General features: G+C 39.0%; 1 protein-coding gene across 2 annotated transcripts; it reads left to right on the forward strand.

The window, feature by feature from the left end:
• Nucleotides 1–2,578: 2,578 nt before the first annotated feature.
• Nucleotides 2,579–10,640, forward strand: LOC109876478 (tetraspanin-8-like). Of its 2 annotated transcripts, XM_031815634.1 has the most exons (9): nucleotides 2,579–2,874; nucleotides 4,064–4,129; nucleotides 4,406–4,522; nucleotides 4,811–4,885; nucleotides 7,537–7,632; nucleotides 8,411–8,509; nucleotides 8,875–8,985; nucleotides 9,490–9,573; nucleotides 10,016–10,640. In XM_031815634.1, the coding sequence occupies exons 1-9, from the start codon at nucleotides 2,815–2,817 to the stop codon at nucleotides 10,142–10,144; spliced, it is 837 nt and encodes a 278-aa protein (XP_031671494.1). In that variant the 5' UTR covers nucleotides 2,579–2,814; the 3' UTR covers nucleotides 10,145–10,640. The 2 variants fall into 2 exon arrangements, with proteins under 2 accessions (XP_031671494.1, XP_031671495.1); XM_031815635.1 differs by lacking the exon at nucleotides 4,811–4,885 and having other exon boundaries at nucleotides 2,594–2,874.
• Nucleotides 10,641–11,486: the final 846 nt, after the last annotated feature.

Below are 11,486 nucleotides of genomic sequence, written 5' to 3' on the forward strand. Positions count from 1 at the left end.
TGAGTCTGTTCCATTGCTATCATATGCTTGAGTCTGTTCCATTGCTATCATATGCTTGAGTCTGTTCTGTTACTATCATATGCTTGAGTCTGTTCTGTTACTATCATATGCTTGAGTCTGTTCTGTTACTATCATATGCTTGAGTCTGTTCTGTTCCTATCATATGCTTGAGTCTGTTCTGTTACTATCATATGCTTGAGTCTGTTCTGTTCCTATCATATGCTTGAGTCTGTTCCATTGCTATCATATGCTTGAGTCTGTTCTGTTACTATCATATGCTTGAGTCTGTTCTGTTACTATCATATGCTTGAGTCTGTTCTGTTACTATCATATGCTTGAGTCTGTTCTGTTACTATCATATGCTTGAGTCTGTTCCATTACTATCATATGCTTGAGTCTGTTCCATTGCTATCATATGCTTGAGTCTGTTCCATTGCTATCATATGCTTGAGTCTGTTCCATTGCTATCATATGCTTGAGTCTGTTCCATTGCTATCATATGCTTGAGTCTGTTCTGTTACTATCATATGCTTGAGTCTGTTCTGTTACTATCAAATGCTTGAGTCTGTTCCATTGCTATCATATGCTTGAGTCTGTTCCATTGCTATCATATGCTTGAGTCTGTTCCATTGCTATCATATGCTTGAGTCTGTTCCATTGCTATCATATGCTTGAGTCTGTTCTGTTACTATCATATGCTTGAGTCTGTTCTGTTACTATCATATGCTTGAGTCTGTTCTGTTACTATCATATGCTTGAGTCTGTTCTGTTACTATCATATGCTTGAGTCTGTTCTGTTACTATCATATGCTTGAGTCTGTTCTGTTACTATCATATGCTTGAGTCTGTTCTGTTACTATCATATGCTTGAGTCTGTTCCATTACTATCATATGCTTGAGTCTGTTCCATTGCTATCATATGCTTGAGTCTGTTCCATTGCTATCATATGCTTGAGTCTGTTCCATTGCTATCATATGCTTGAGTCTGTTCTGTTACTATCATATGCTTGAGTCTGTTCTGTTACTATCATATGCTTGAGTCTGTTCTGTTACTATCATATGCTTGAGTCTGTTCTGTTACTATCATATGCTTGAGTCTGTTCCATTGCTATCATATGCTTGAGTCTGTTCCATTGCTATCATATGCTTGAGTCTGTTCCATTGCTATCATATGCTTGAGTCTGTTCCATTGCTATCATATGCTTGAGTCTGTTCCATTGCTATCATATGCTTGAGTCTGTTCTGTTACTATCATATGCTTGAGTCTGTTCTGTTACTATCATATGCTTGAGTCTGTTCTGTTACTATCATATGCTTGAGTCTGTTCCATTACTATCATATGCTTGAGTCTGTTCCATTGCTATCATATGCTTGAGTCTGTTCCATTGCTATCATATGCTTGAGTCTGTTCCATTGCTATCATATGCTTGAGTCTGTTCTGTTACTATCATATGCTTGAGTCTGTTCTGTTACTATCATATGCTTGAGTCTGTTCTGTTACTATCATATGCTTGAGTCTGTTCCATTACTATCATATGCTTGAGTCTGTTCCATTGCTATCATATGCTTGAGTCTGTTCCATTGCTATCATATGCTTGAGTCTGTTCTGTTACTATCATATGCTTGAGTCTGTTCTGTTACTATCATATGCTTGAGTCTGTTCTGTTACTATCATATGCTTGAGTCTGTTCTGTTACTATCATATGCTTGAGTCTGTTCCATTACTATCATATGCTTGAGTCTGTTCCATTGCTATCATATGCTTGAGTCTGTTCCATTGCTATCATATGCTTGAGTCTGTTCCATTACTATCTTCCTCTGTACATAATGTGCTCCAGATGTTTTGCGGGGTTGCATTGACATTGACATTGCTTAACACCTGGCCCTTCTCTGGATGCCTAGAGACCCAATGGGGCTGCTTCTCAAATAGCACTCTATTCCCTATATAGTGCACTACTTTTTGACCAGGGCCTATAGAGCACTAGGGAATAGGGTGCCATTTTGGACGCAAGTGGTGAGGTCATAGTTGTCCAGAAATGGCTGATTATGTGATGTCATGTTCACTCAGGCCTCCTTGCTCTGGTCTGGACCTCTGGAGTCTGGGTTCCTGTAGTAGAGGCTTTGTTCTGCCAAGACAACAGATAGAAGAGCAGACAATAAGTGCTTTATGAGTTCTTAATTCTCTCTCTCTCTTTAATGGGGTGTTGTTGGCATGAGAAACATGTGTTTACATTGCCAAAGCAAGTGACATAAACAATAAAGAAAGTGAGAAGAAACAAAAAACAACATCAACAACAAACTATTATAAATAAACAGTAAACAACACAAAGGTTTCATAAAGATACAGACATTTCAAGAGTTATATTATTATATATGTCCAGGGTTTTAATGAGCAAATAGTTGTAGTACGAATAGTGGGGGAAGATAAATAAACAGATTAATGTTTACAATGTTGTTTGTGCTCCACTGTTTGCCGTTTTCTCAGGGCAACTGGCCACAAATCTTACTGCCTGGTTTCACATCTCTCTCTAACTTCCGGGTGAGCCCATTTAAAGAAAATATAAGTCAAGTCCCTCCCTTTATGCCTGCCTAAGCTCTAACCATCAGTGACATAATGGTCATGCTAGTCCCTCCAATGTCACAAAACACCATTCAGCATCATGTCAACACACGCTCATGTTGAGAAGAAGAAGAAACAGTTAAAGGAATCAGACAATCTATTTTCTGGACTTAAAGATCTTGGGCTTCAGCAAGACCAACTCTGAAGTGAACTGCTTATCCAAACTGTTGTTTTTATTATAACCAAATATAGAAATGGGAAGAATACATATCTGCGTAAAACGGACGTTCATTTTCGTCTGTGTCTTGATCGGGGTAAGTTATCGTCCAGTATTTTGGCCTGTTAATATACGAGTTGATAAACCATTTTTTTTATAGGAGCAACGTTTTTTAATACAGGCAAATGCTTTGTAATTATTGCCGGTTATTTTTGTACCTTCTGCGCGCGATGGGGTCTTCAAGTAGTGAGAGTTGCAGTTTACACGCGACGGAATAAAGAGCAGTGCCACATTCATCAACACTAATGAGCGAGTTGTTCTATAGCGCGGCATTGAAAGAAGCACTCAAATTCAATCTACATGTATTTAATGTTGCAATTAGGCTACTGGGTTTTGCTCAGTATAATCCTCGCGCTGCTAAATGTTTTAAAGTCATGAGTTATGTTTATTCTCATCTTCAAATAGACTTACTGACCTTAGTTATCACGTTTTTGGCAGAATATTAGGATAGTCAATAACTGTTATTAGATTTTTATAACCAGCCGACTAAGTAAATATTTCAGCTATTCCTTTCTTAGTAATGTATAATTTCTTAGTCTATTTATAAATGAGGTATAATATATGTAAATACAATTTACTGTCTGCTTACAAACCATTTGTAGATGGCGTTGGTCAAATGCATTATTGAAGTTATGAAGAAATGTATCCCTCAACTCCTCTGAAACAAGTGACTGTATCAACCTTTACTGTGCATTATCAGTAGAATTCTCAGTATAATACCCTGTACATTGTAATGATTGTATCAACCTTTACTGTGCATTATCAGTAGAATTCTCAGTATAATACCCTGTACATTGTAATGATTGTATCAACCTTTACTGTGCATTATCAGTAGAATTCTCAGTATAATACCCTGTACATTGTAATGATTGTATCAACCTTTACTGTGCATTATCAGTAGAATTCTCAGTATAATACCCTGTACATTGTAATGATTGTATCAACCTTTACTGTGCATTATCAGTAGAATTCTCAGTATAATACCCTGTACATTGTAATGATTGTATCAACCTTTACTGTGCATTATCAGTAGAATTCCCAGTATAATACCCTGTACATTGTAATGATTGTATCAACCTTTACTGTGCATTATCAGTAGAATTCTCAGAATAATACCCTGTACATTGTAATGATTGTATCAACCTTTACTGTGCATTATCAGTAGAATTCTCAGTATAATACCCTGTACATTGTAATGATTGTATCATGTGTTGTATTCTCTTCAGATCATCAGCACCCTCTTGCTGGCCATCACATTATTTGGACATGGGTACTTCCACCAATCAGAAGAAGTAATTATGTTGTTTTTTTATAGCTCCTATTATATTGACTAATTATATCATATCGATTTCATTATAATAATTCTGTGTCCATCTAGCCTGGTCCCAGATCTGTTTGTGCTGTCTTTCCAACTCCTACAGTGTTTAGCATGACAACAACCATAGGAGTTGGCTATACAGCATAAACAGATCTGAGACCAGGCTAGAATCCATCAGCATCATTGTAATATTATGATTATAAACCCACAGTTGCCATATCATTAATCTGGCTTGTCTTCCTATGCACAGATAGAGGAGATTCTGCCTGGGATAGTAGTTCTGTATGTCTTAGAAGCAGCAACCCTGGTCCTGTCAATCTTTGGTGTCTATGGCGCTCGCAAGGAGAAGAAATGGGCTGTGGTTCTGGTAAGCCTGCCGAGACCTGTCTCAAAGTGTTAGCCTGATCCCAGATCTGTTTGTTTGTCTTGGATAATTATCATAGGAGTTGGTTAGACAGCACAAACAGGTCTGGGATCTGGCTACTGACTTGACTTCTCTGCTGCAAACTGTTCCTTTCTGATAGGTAATGGCATGCCATACAACTCAACTGAAACCAGTCAACACTTTCCCCATGACATGTTTCCCAAAAAGCAGGATAAGTTTTGAATGAACCTTAAGTATTGATTTTGCTTGACAACCCCTGTATGTGTGTAGTTTTCTGTAGGTATGTCACTGGCCAGCCTGTACCTGTTTGTGGAGTGTGTGAATGGATATCAAAGCAAACACGAGGTACAGTAGTCTATATATATATATATATACATACACAGGTAACTGTCAAAATAAAGGAAACACGAGGTACAGTAGTCTATATATATATATATATATACATACACAGGTAACTGTCAAAATAAAGCAAACACGAGGTACAGTAGTCTATATATATATACACACACACAGGTAACTGTCAAAATAAAGGAAAATAAAGGAAACACTAGTCTATATATATATATACATACACAGGTAACTGTCAAAATAAAGGAAACACGAGGTACAGTAGTCTATATATATATATACATACACAGGTACAGTGCCTTGCGAAAGTATTCGGCCCCCTTGAACTTTGCGACCTTTTGCCACATTTCAGGCTTCAAACATAAAGATATAAAACTGTATTTTTTTGTGAAGAATCAACAACAAGTGGGACACAATCATGAAGTGGAACAACATTTATTGGATATTTCAAACTTTTTTAACAAATCAAAAACAGAAAAATTGGGCGTGCAAAATTATTCAGCCCCCTTAAGTTAATACTTTGTAGCACCACCTTTTGCTGCGATTACAGCTGTAAGTCGCTTGGGGTATGTCTCTATCAGTTTTGCACATCGAGAGACCGAAAAAAATTTCCCATTCCTCCTTGCAAAACAGCTCGAGCTCAGTGAGGTTGGATGGAGAGCATTTGTGAACAGCAGTTTTCAGTTCTTTCCACAGATTCTCGATTGGATTCAGGTCTGGACTTTGACCTGGCAATTCTAACACCTGGATATGTTTATTTTTGAACCATTCCATTGTAGATTTTGCTTTATGTTTTGGATCATTGTCTTGTTGGAAGACAAATCTCCGTCCCAGTCTCAGGTCTTTTGCAGACTCCATCAGGTTTTCTTCCACAATGGTCCTGTATTTGGCTCCATCCATCTTCCCATCAATTTTAACCATCTTCCCTGTCCCAGCTGAAGAAAAGCAGGCCCAAACCATGATGCTGCCACCACCATGTTTGACAGTGGGGATGGTGTGTTCAGGGTGATGAGCTGTGTTGCTTTTACGCGAAACATAACGTTTTGCATTGTTGCCAATGGCCCCCTTGAACTTTGCGACCTTTTGCCACATTTCAGGCTTCAAACATAAAGATATAAAACTGTATTTTTTTTGTGAAGAATCAACAACAAGTGGGACACAATCATGAAGTGGAACGACATTTATTGGATATTTCAAACTTTTTTAACAAATCAAAAACTGAAAAATTGGGCGTGCAAAATTATTCAGCCCCCTTAAGTTAATACTTTGTAGCGCCACCTTTTGCTGCGATTACAGCTGTAAGTCGCTTGGGGTATGTCTCTATCAGTTTTGCATATCGAGAGACTGAAATATTTTCCTCTACGAGGAAACTGTAACTGTCAAAATAAAGGAAACACTTACATAAACTGTCTTAATAGGGTGTGAAATTGTGTCACTTCTCTTGCGTCCTGTGCAAGCAGAGTCAGGGTATATGCAGCAGTTTGGGCCGCCTGGATCGTTGTGAACTATGTTGAGACCATTTCTTACTAACAAAGACCGTAATTAATTTGCCAGAATTTTACATAATTATGACGTAACATTGAAGGTTGTGTAATGTAACAGCAATATTTAGACTGATGGATGCCGCCCGTTAGATAAAATATGGAACGGTTCCGTATTTCACTGAAAGAATAAACGTTTTGTTTTTGAAATGATAGTTTCCGGATTTGACCATTAATTACCTAAGGCTCATATTTCTGTGTGTTTATTATATTATAATTAAGTCTATGATTTGATATTTGATAGAGCAGTCTGACTGAGCGGTGGTAGGCAGCAGCAGGCTTGTAGGCATTCATTCAAACAGCCCTTTCCTGCGGTTGCCAGCAGCTCTTCACAATGCTTCAAGCATTGCTCTGTTTATGACTTCAAGCCTATCAACTCCCAAGATTAGGCAGGCAATACTATAGTGCCTATAAGAACATCCAATAGTCAAAGGTATATGAAATACAAATGGTATAGAGAGAAATAGTCCTATAATTCCTATAATAACTACAACCTAAAACTTCTTACCTGGGAATATTGAAGACTCGTGTTAAAAGGAACCACCAGCTTTCATATGTTCTGAGCAAAGAACTTAAACGTTAGCTTTTTTTACATGGCACATATTTCCCTTTTACTTTCTTCTCCAACACTTAGTTTTTGCATTATTTAAACCAAATTGAACATGTTTCATTATTTATTTGAGACTAAATTGATTTTATTGATGTATTATATTAAGTTAAAATAAAAGTGTTCATTCAGGATTGTTGTATTTGTCATTATTACAAATATATATCTAAAAATCGTCCGATTAATCGGTATTGGCTTTTTTTGGTCCTCCAATTATCGGTATCGGCGTTGAAAAATCATAATCAGTCAACCTGTAGGTCTTTCAGGGCCTTCGAGGTATCTGCTTGGGGGGGATATACATGGCTGTGACTTTCATTCAGCCTTGAAGCAATGTTTGTTTGCTGTTCTGGTAAAAATATATTTGAGAAGTTATTGTATGATGGTGCAATGCATCTGATTCTTGATAATTCAATGTCTGTATCTGTCCTTTTCAAATTCAGAGCTGATTATAGGTTTCAGCTGTGACTATAACACTCAATGTTAACTTGATTCATTTCAAGATGGAGGAGTTAACCAGAGAGGAACATCTAGCTATGATGCCTCTGAGTGGAGCGAATCAAACTGATTTAGAAGGGCTATACAACATGCAGACTAACGTAAGTCACCTTCATTTAATGCTTCTTATGGTCTCTGCTTGTGCCGATTCAAAGTCCCAGGGTGCCAATTCAATGTCCCAGGGTGCCGATTCAATGTCCCAGGGTGCCAATTCAATGTCCCAAGGTGCCAATTCAATGTCCCAGAGTGCCAATTCACAGTCCCAGAGTGCCAATTCACAGTCCCAGAGTGCCAATTCACAGTCCCAGAGTGCCAATTCACAGTCCCAGAGTGCCAATTCACAGTCCCAGAGTGCCAATTCACAGTCCCAGAGTGCCAATTCACAGTTCCAGAGTGCCAATTCACAGTCCCAGAGTGCCAATTCACAGTCCCAGAGTGCCAATTCACAGTCCCAGAGTGCCAATTCACAGTCCCAGAGTGCCAATTCAATGTCCCAGAGTGCCAATTCACAGTCCCAGAGTGTCAATTCACAGTCCCAGGGTGCCAATTCACAGTCCCAGAGTGCCAATTCACAGTCCCATAGTGCCAATTCAAAGTCCCAGGGTGCCAATTCAAAGTCCCAGAGTGCCAATTCACAGTCCCAGGGTGCCAATTCAAAGTCCCAGAGTGCCAATTCACAGTCCCAGAGTGCCAATTCAATGTGTGTGTTTGTCTTTAGGACCGGTTTTCCTTATTATGTAAATCTAGGCCTGGACTAAAAACACTTTCATTGGAGATTTCTCCATGTAGGGTTCTTTCAGGACTAGGCCTTAACTATACCTGGTAAATCATGTTTTTAAAATGTCTGTTGTGCTGTTGTTCTGTTTCCTTCACTTTCAGTTCAAATGCTGTGGGCTCGTACAAGGCTACCAAGACTGGGGCACAGACATCCCCATCTCCTGTCTCTGCTCTGATGAGGACTCAACAGACTTTAAATGTGTGAGTCTGCTGTGTTAAATAAGTTAACTTGTTGCTGTTGTTATGTGTATGATGAGGAGGATGGGTTTCAATGTGTCCGTCTGTTAAATAAATTATCACTCAAATATGAAAATGGAAATCTCTTGTCTTTCGGTAAGAGCAATACATTTTTTATTTAAAAAACAAAACAAAACAGATGATGAGGACAGTGACAAGACGACCATAAATAAACTGAGGAAGATGTACATGACAATACTCTAAAAGACCAACAAATACGATAGAACACATTTGGACCAGACACATAATGGATGCCATGCTGCAGCCTAGTAAGAAATCATGCAGCTAAAGTGGAGCACTGTTTTAAACCTTGTCACATTCTATTTCAGGTTGCTCCTGGTAACAATACAAGATTTGTTATTCACTATCCCAACAGTGATATGTCTGAGGATGATGACCACAAGGGATTAATGGATGAACACATGCTGGTATATAAAGAGGTAAAATCATGTCATTCCACTACACCAGGGATGGGCAACTGGCGGCCATTTTGAAGGCCCTCAGATCAATTAGGCCATGTCAGTTAATATCTTTTAGATTGCTAAATTTGTTTACCGGTCAGCTATCTAAACCTGTTATCATGGTCGAATTACCGCCCATGGAGTCCCCATTGATGTTGTTAGTCAGTCTCACTCTCATGTCATATTAAAAACTGCATACATTTCTCACCACCACATGGCAAAATGTGTAGAATTGCAGCAAACTTGCTTTAAAACGGCAAGATTTTCTCTCCACCCCATGTCAAAATGGGTCGAAATCAACTCTAAAATGTAAAAAAATTCTCTCTGCTGTCAAGAAGGTGCAACTAAAAAGTATTTTTTTAAATTTTGCGCAAAATGTCTTGCAGTGCTCATTGATACAATAAACAACTATATGTTCAAGTTCTGATATAATACAGAGTGGATACTCTTGTTTTTTACAAACTCTTGATTTTTCATTTTCAGCCATGTCTTCCCATCTTAATCTCTTTCGTGGGCTATGACATCATCCTGATAATAGGAACATTAGTAGCACTTAAAGCATTATGGGTATGTATTTCAGATCGATGTCCGTACTATTCCACCATTTCAGGGTTGGGGTCCATTCAGTTTTTTAAATTCAATAAATAGAAAGTCAATTCCCAAATTGAAAGTGTTTCATGTGTATTTTTCAATTCAGGAAGTGAATTTCAATTACCTGAATTGAAAACTTTAGTAGTATATTTGTTTATTATAATTATTACCGATGTGGCAGCTAAAAGCTGAATTGCAGTACACAGTACATACAAGTAAACAAGAACAATTAAAACATCTGAAAGTCAGGATGCTAACTGAAGGATGGATGAATCGACTCCAACACTGTACCATAGTGATTTTCACCATACCTTTCGAGTGTAGGCCTATTAGATTGAACCATTATCTCTCACACTCAGCATCTGGTCACCTGCTCCGTCAATCCTGACTGAACCGTTACTGTGTGTCTGGTCCTCAGGATGTTGGAGTTGTCCTGGCCATCACAATACTCTGCCAGATGAGAAGAAAGGTTGATGTGCCACCTGTGATCTTCACCTCTCAACCACCTCAATACAGGGAGCTGTGTGACACAGCAGAGAGTGTCTGAAATGAAATAGTCCTCTTATGAAGGAGACTCAATGCACTAGTCTGAGTGCCAGTCTGTTTGTGCCATCATGACAACTCCAGTCACTCATTTGTGTCAAGCCAAACATGACAATGGGTGACAAAGAGTTGACTTGGCAATGACAGACTGGCACGATGGCCTTTATTTAACTAGGCAAGTCAGTTACGAACAACTTCTTATTTACAATGACGGCCTACCGGGGAACAGTGGGTTAAACTGCCTTGTTCAGGGGCAGAACAACAGTTGGCATTGGCCAGACCACAAACACCACAAACAGATCTGGGATCAGGTTAGCAATGCACTCATATTATGTACATACTCATAACACACATGAAAGGACAACTCAGGACATTATTAGACATTAGACATCTCTACTGTGTTGTCCAAAGTGTTACTGTTCAACTGTTCAACCATTTAACCATTGTAGTGCCTCAGTGTTGGTTACAGTGTCTTAAATAAAGGGACAAGCATCTTTTAACATTATGGTCCTTCTTTTTTCGACAACCATTTCTTCCAATGACCTTTGTCCTCTCCCCATCCTTATTTCATTTTCTGCCTTTGTCTTTTCCTCCCACTCTCTCCTCTCATCCTCCTCTCTCTTACTCTCTCTACTCCTCCTCTCTTCCTCTTTTCCACCTGCTCTCTCCTCTCATCCTCCTCTCTCTTCCTCTCTCCTCTCCTCCTCTCTTCCTCTTTTCCTCCTGCTCTCTCCTCTCATTCTCCTCTCTCTTCCTCTTTTCAGCCTACTTGGCCCTATCAGACCCAACACCCATTAAAACCTCCCCACTATTCCACTACTTGGCCCTATCAGACCCAACACCCATTAAAACCTCCCCACTATTCCACTACTTGGCCCTATCAGACCCAACACCCATTAAAACCTCCCCACTATTCCACTACTTGGCCCTATCAGATCCTACACCCATTAAAACCTCCCCACTATTCCACTATCCTGCACCAGGCCTCTTTTCCACGTTAATAGCATGCATACGTAAACACAGCACCAGACCAATGTTTATCTATTATATTGACTAGATAGTGACCGCTCTAACAATGGAAATACATCTCCTCAATGATCGAAGGCAGGCGAGATCAGGTTGTACCATTCTAGACAATGAGAGGGCAGATACACAACTAAGTTATTTTACTTAAAGTTGCCAGAATGTCACTTGCATCCACTTATATCAGTACATTTGTAACAGCCTAAACATCACGGAACTATTAGATCAAATAAGCCTCACATATTTGACCCTTCACTAAGTTCCGCCTCGCTACTTTTGCAACCTCAAACAACATTTTCCCTGGAAGCCCAATTCCCCATTCA

Source organism: Oncorhynchus kisutch, unplaced genomic scaffold (assembly GCF_002021735.2).
Source record: "Oncorhynchus kisutch isolate 150728-3 unplaced genomic scaffold, Okis_V2 Okis09a-Okis19a_hom, whole genome shotgun sequence".
In the NCBI taxonomy this organism is placed as follows: domain Eukaryota; kingdom Metazoa; phylum Chordata; class Actinopteri; order Salmoniformes; family Salmonidae; genus Oncorhynchus; species Oncorhynchus kisutch.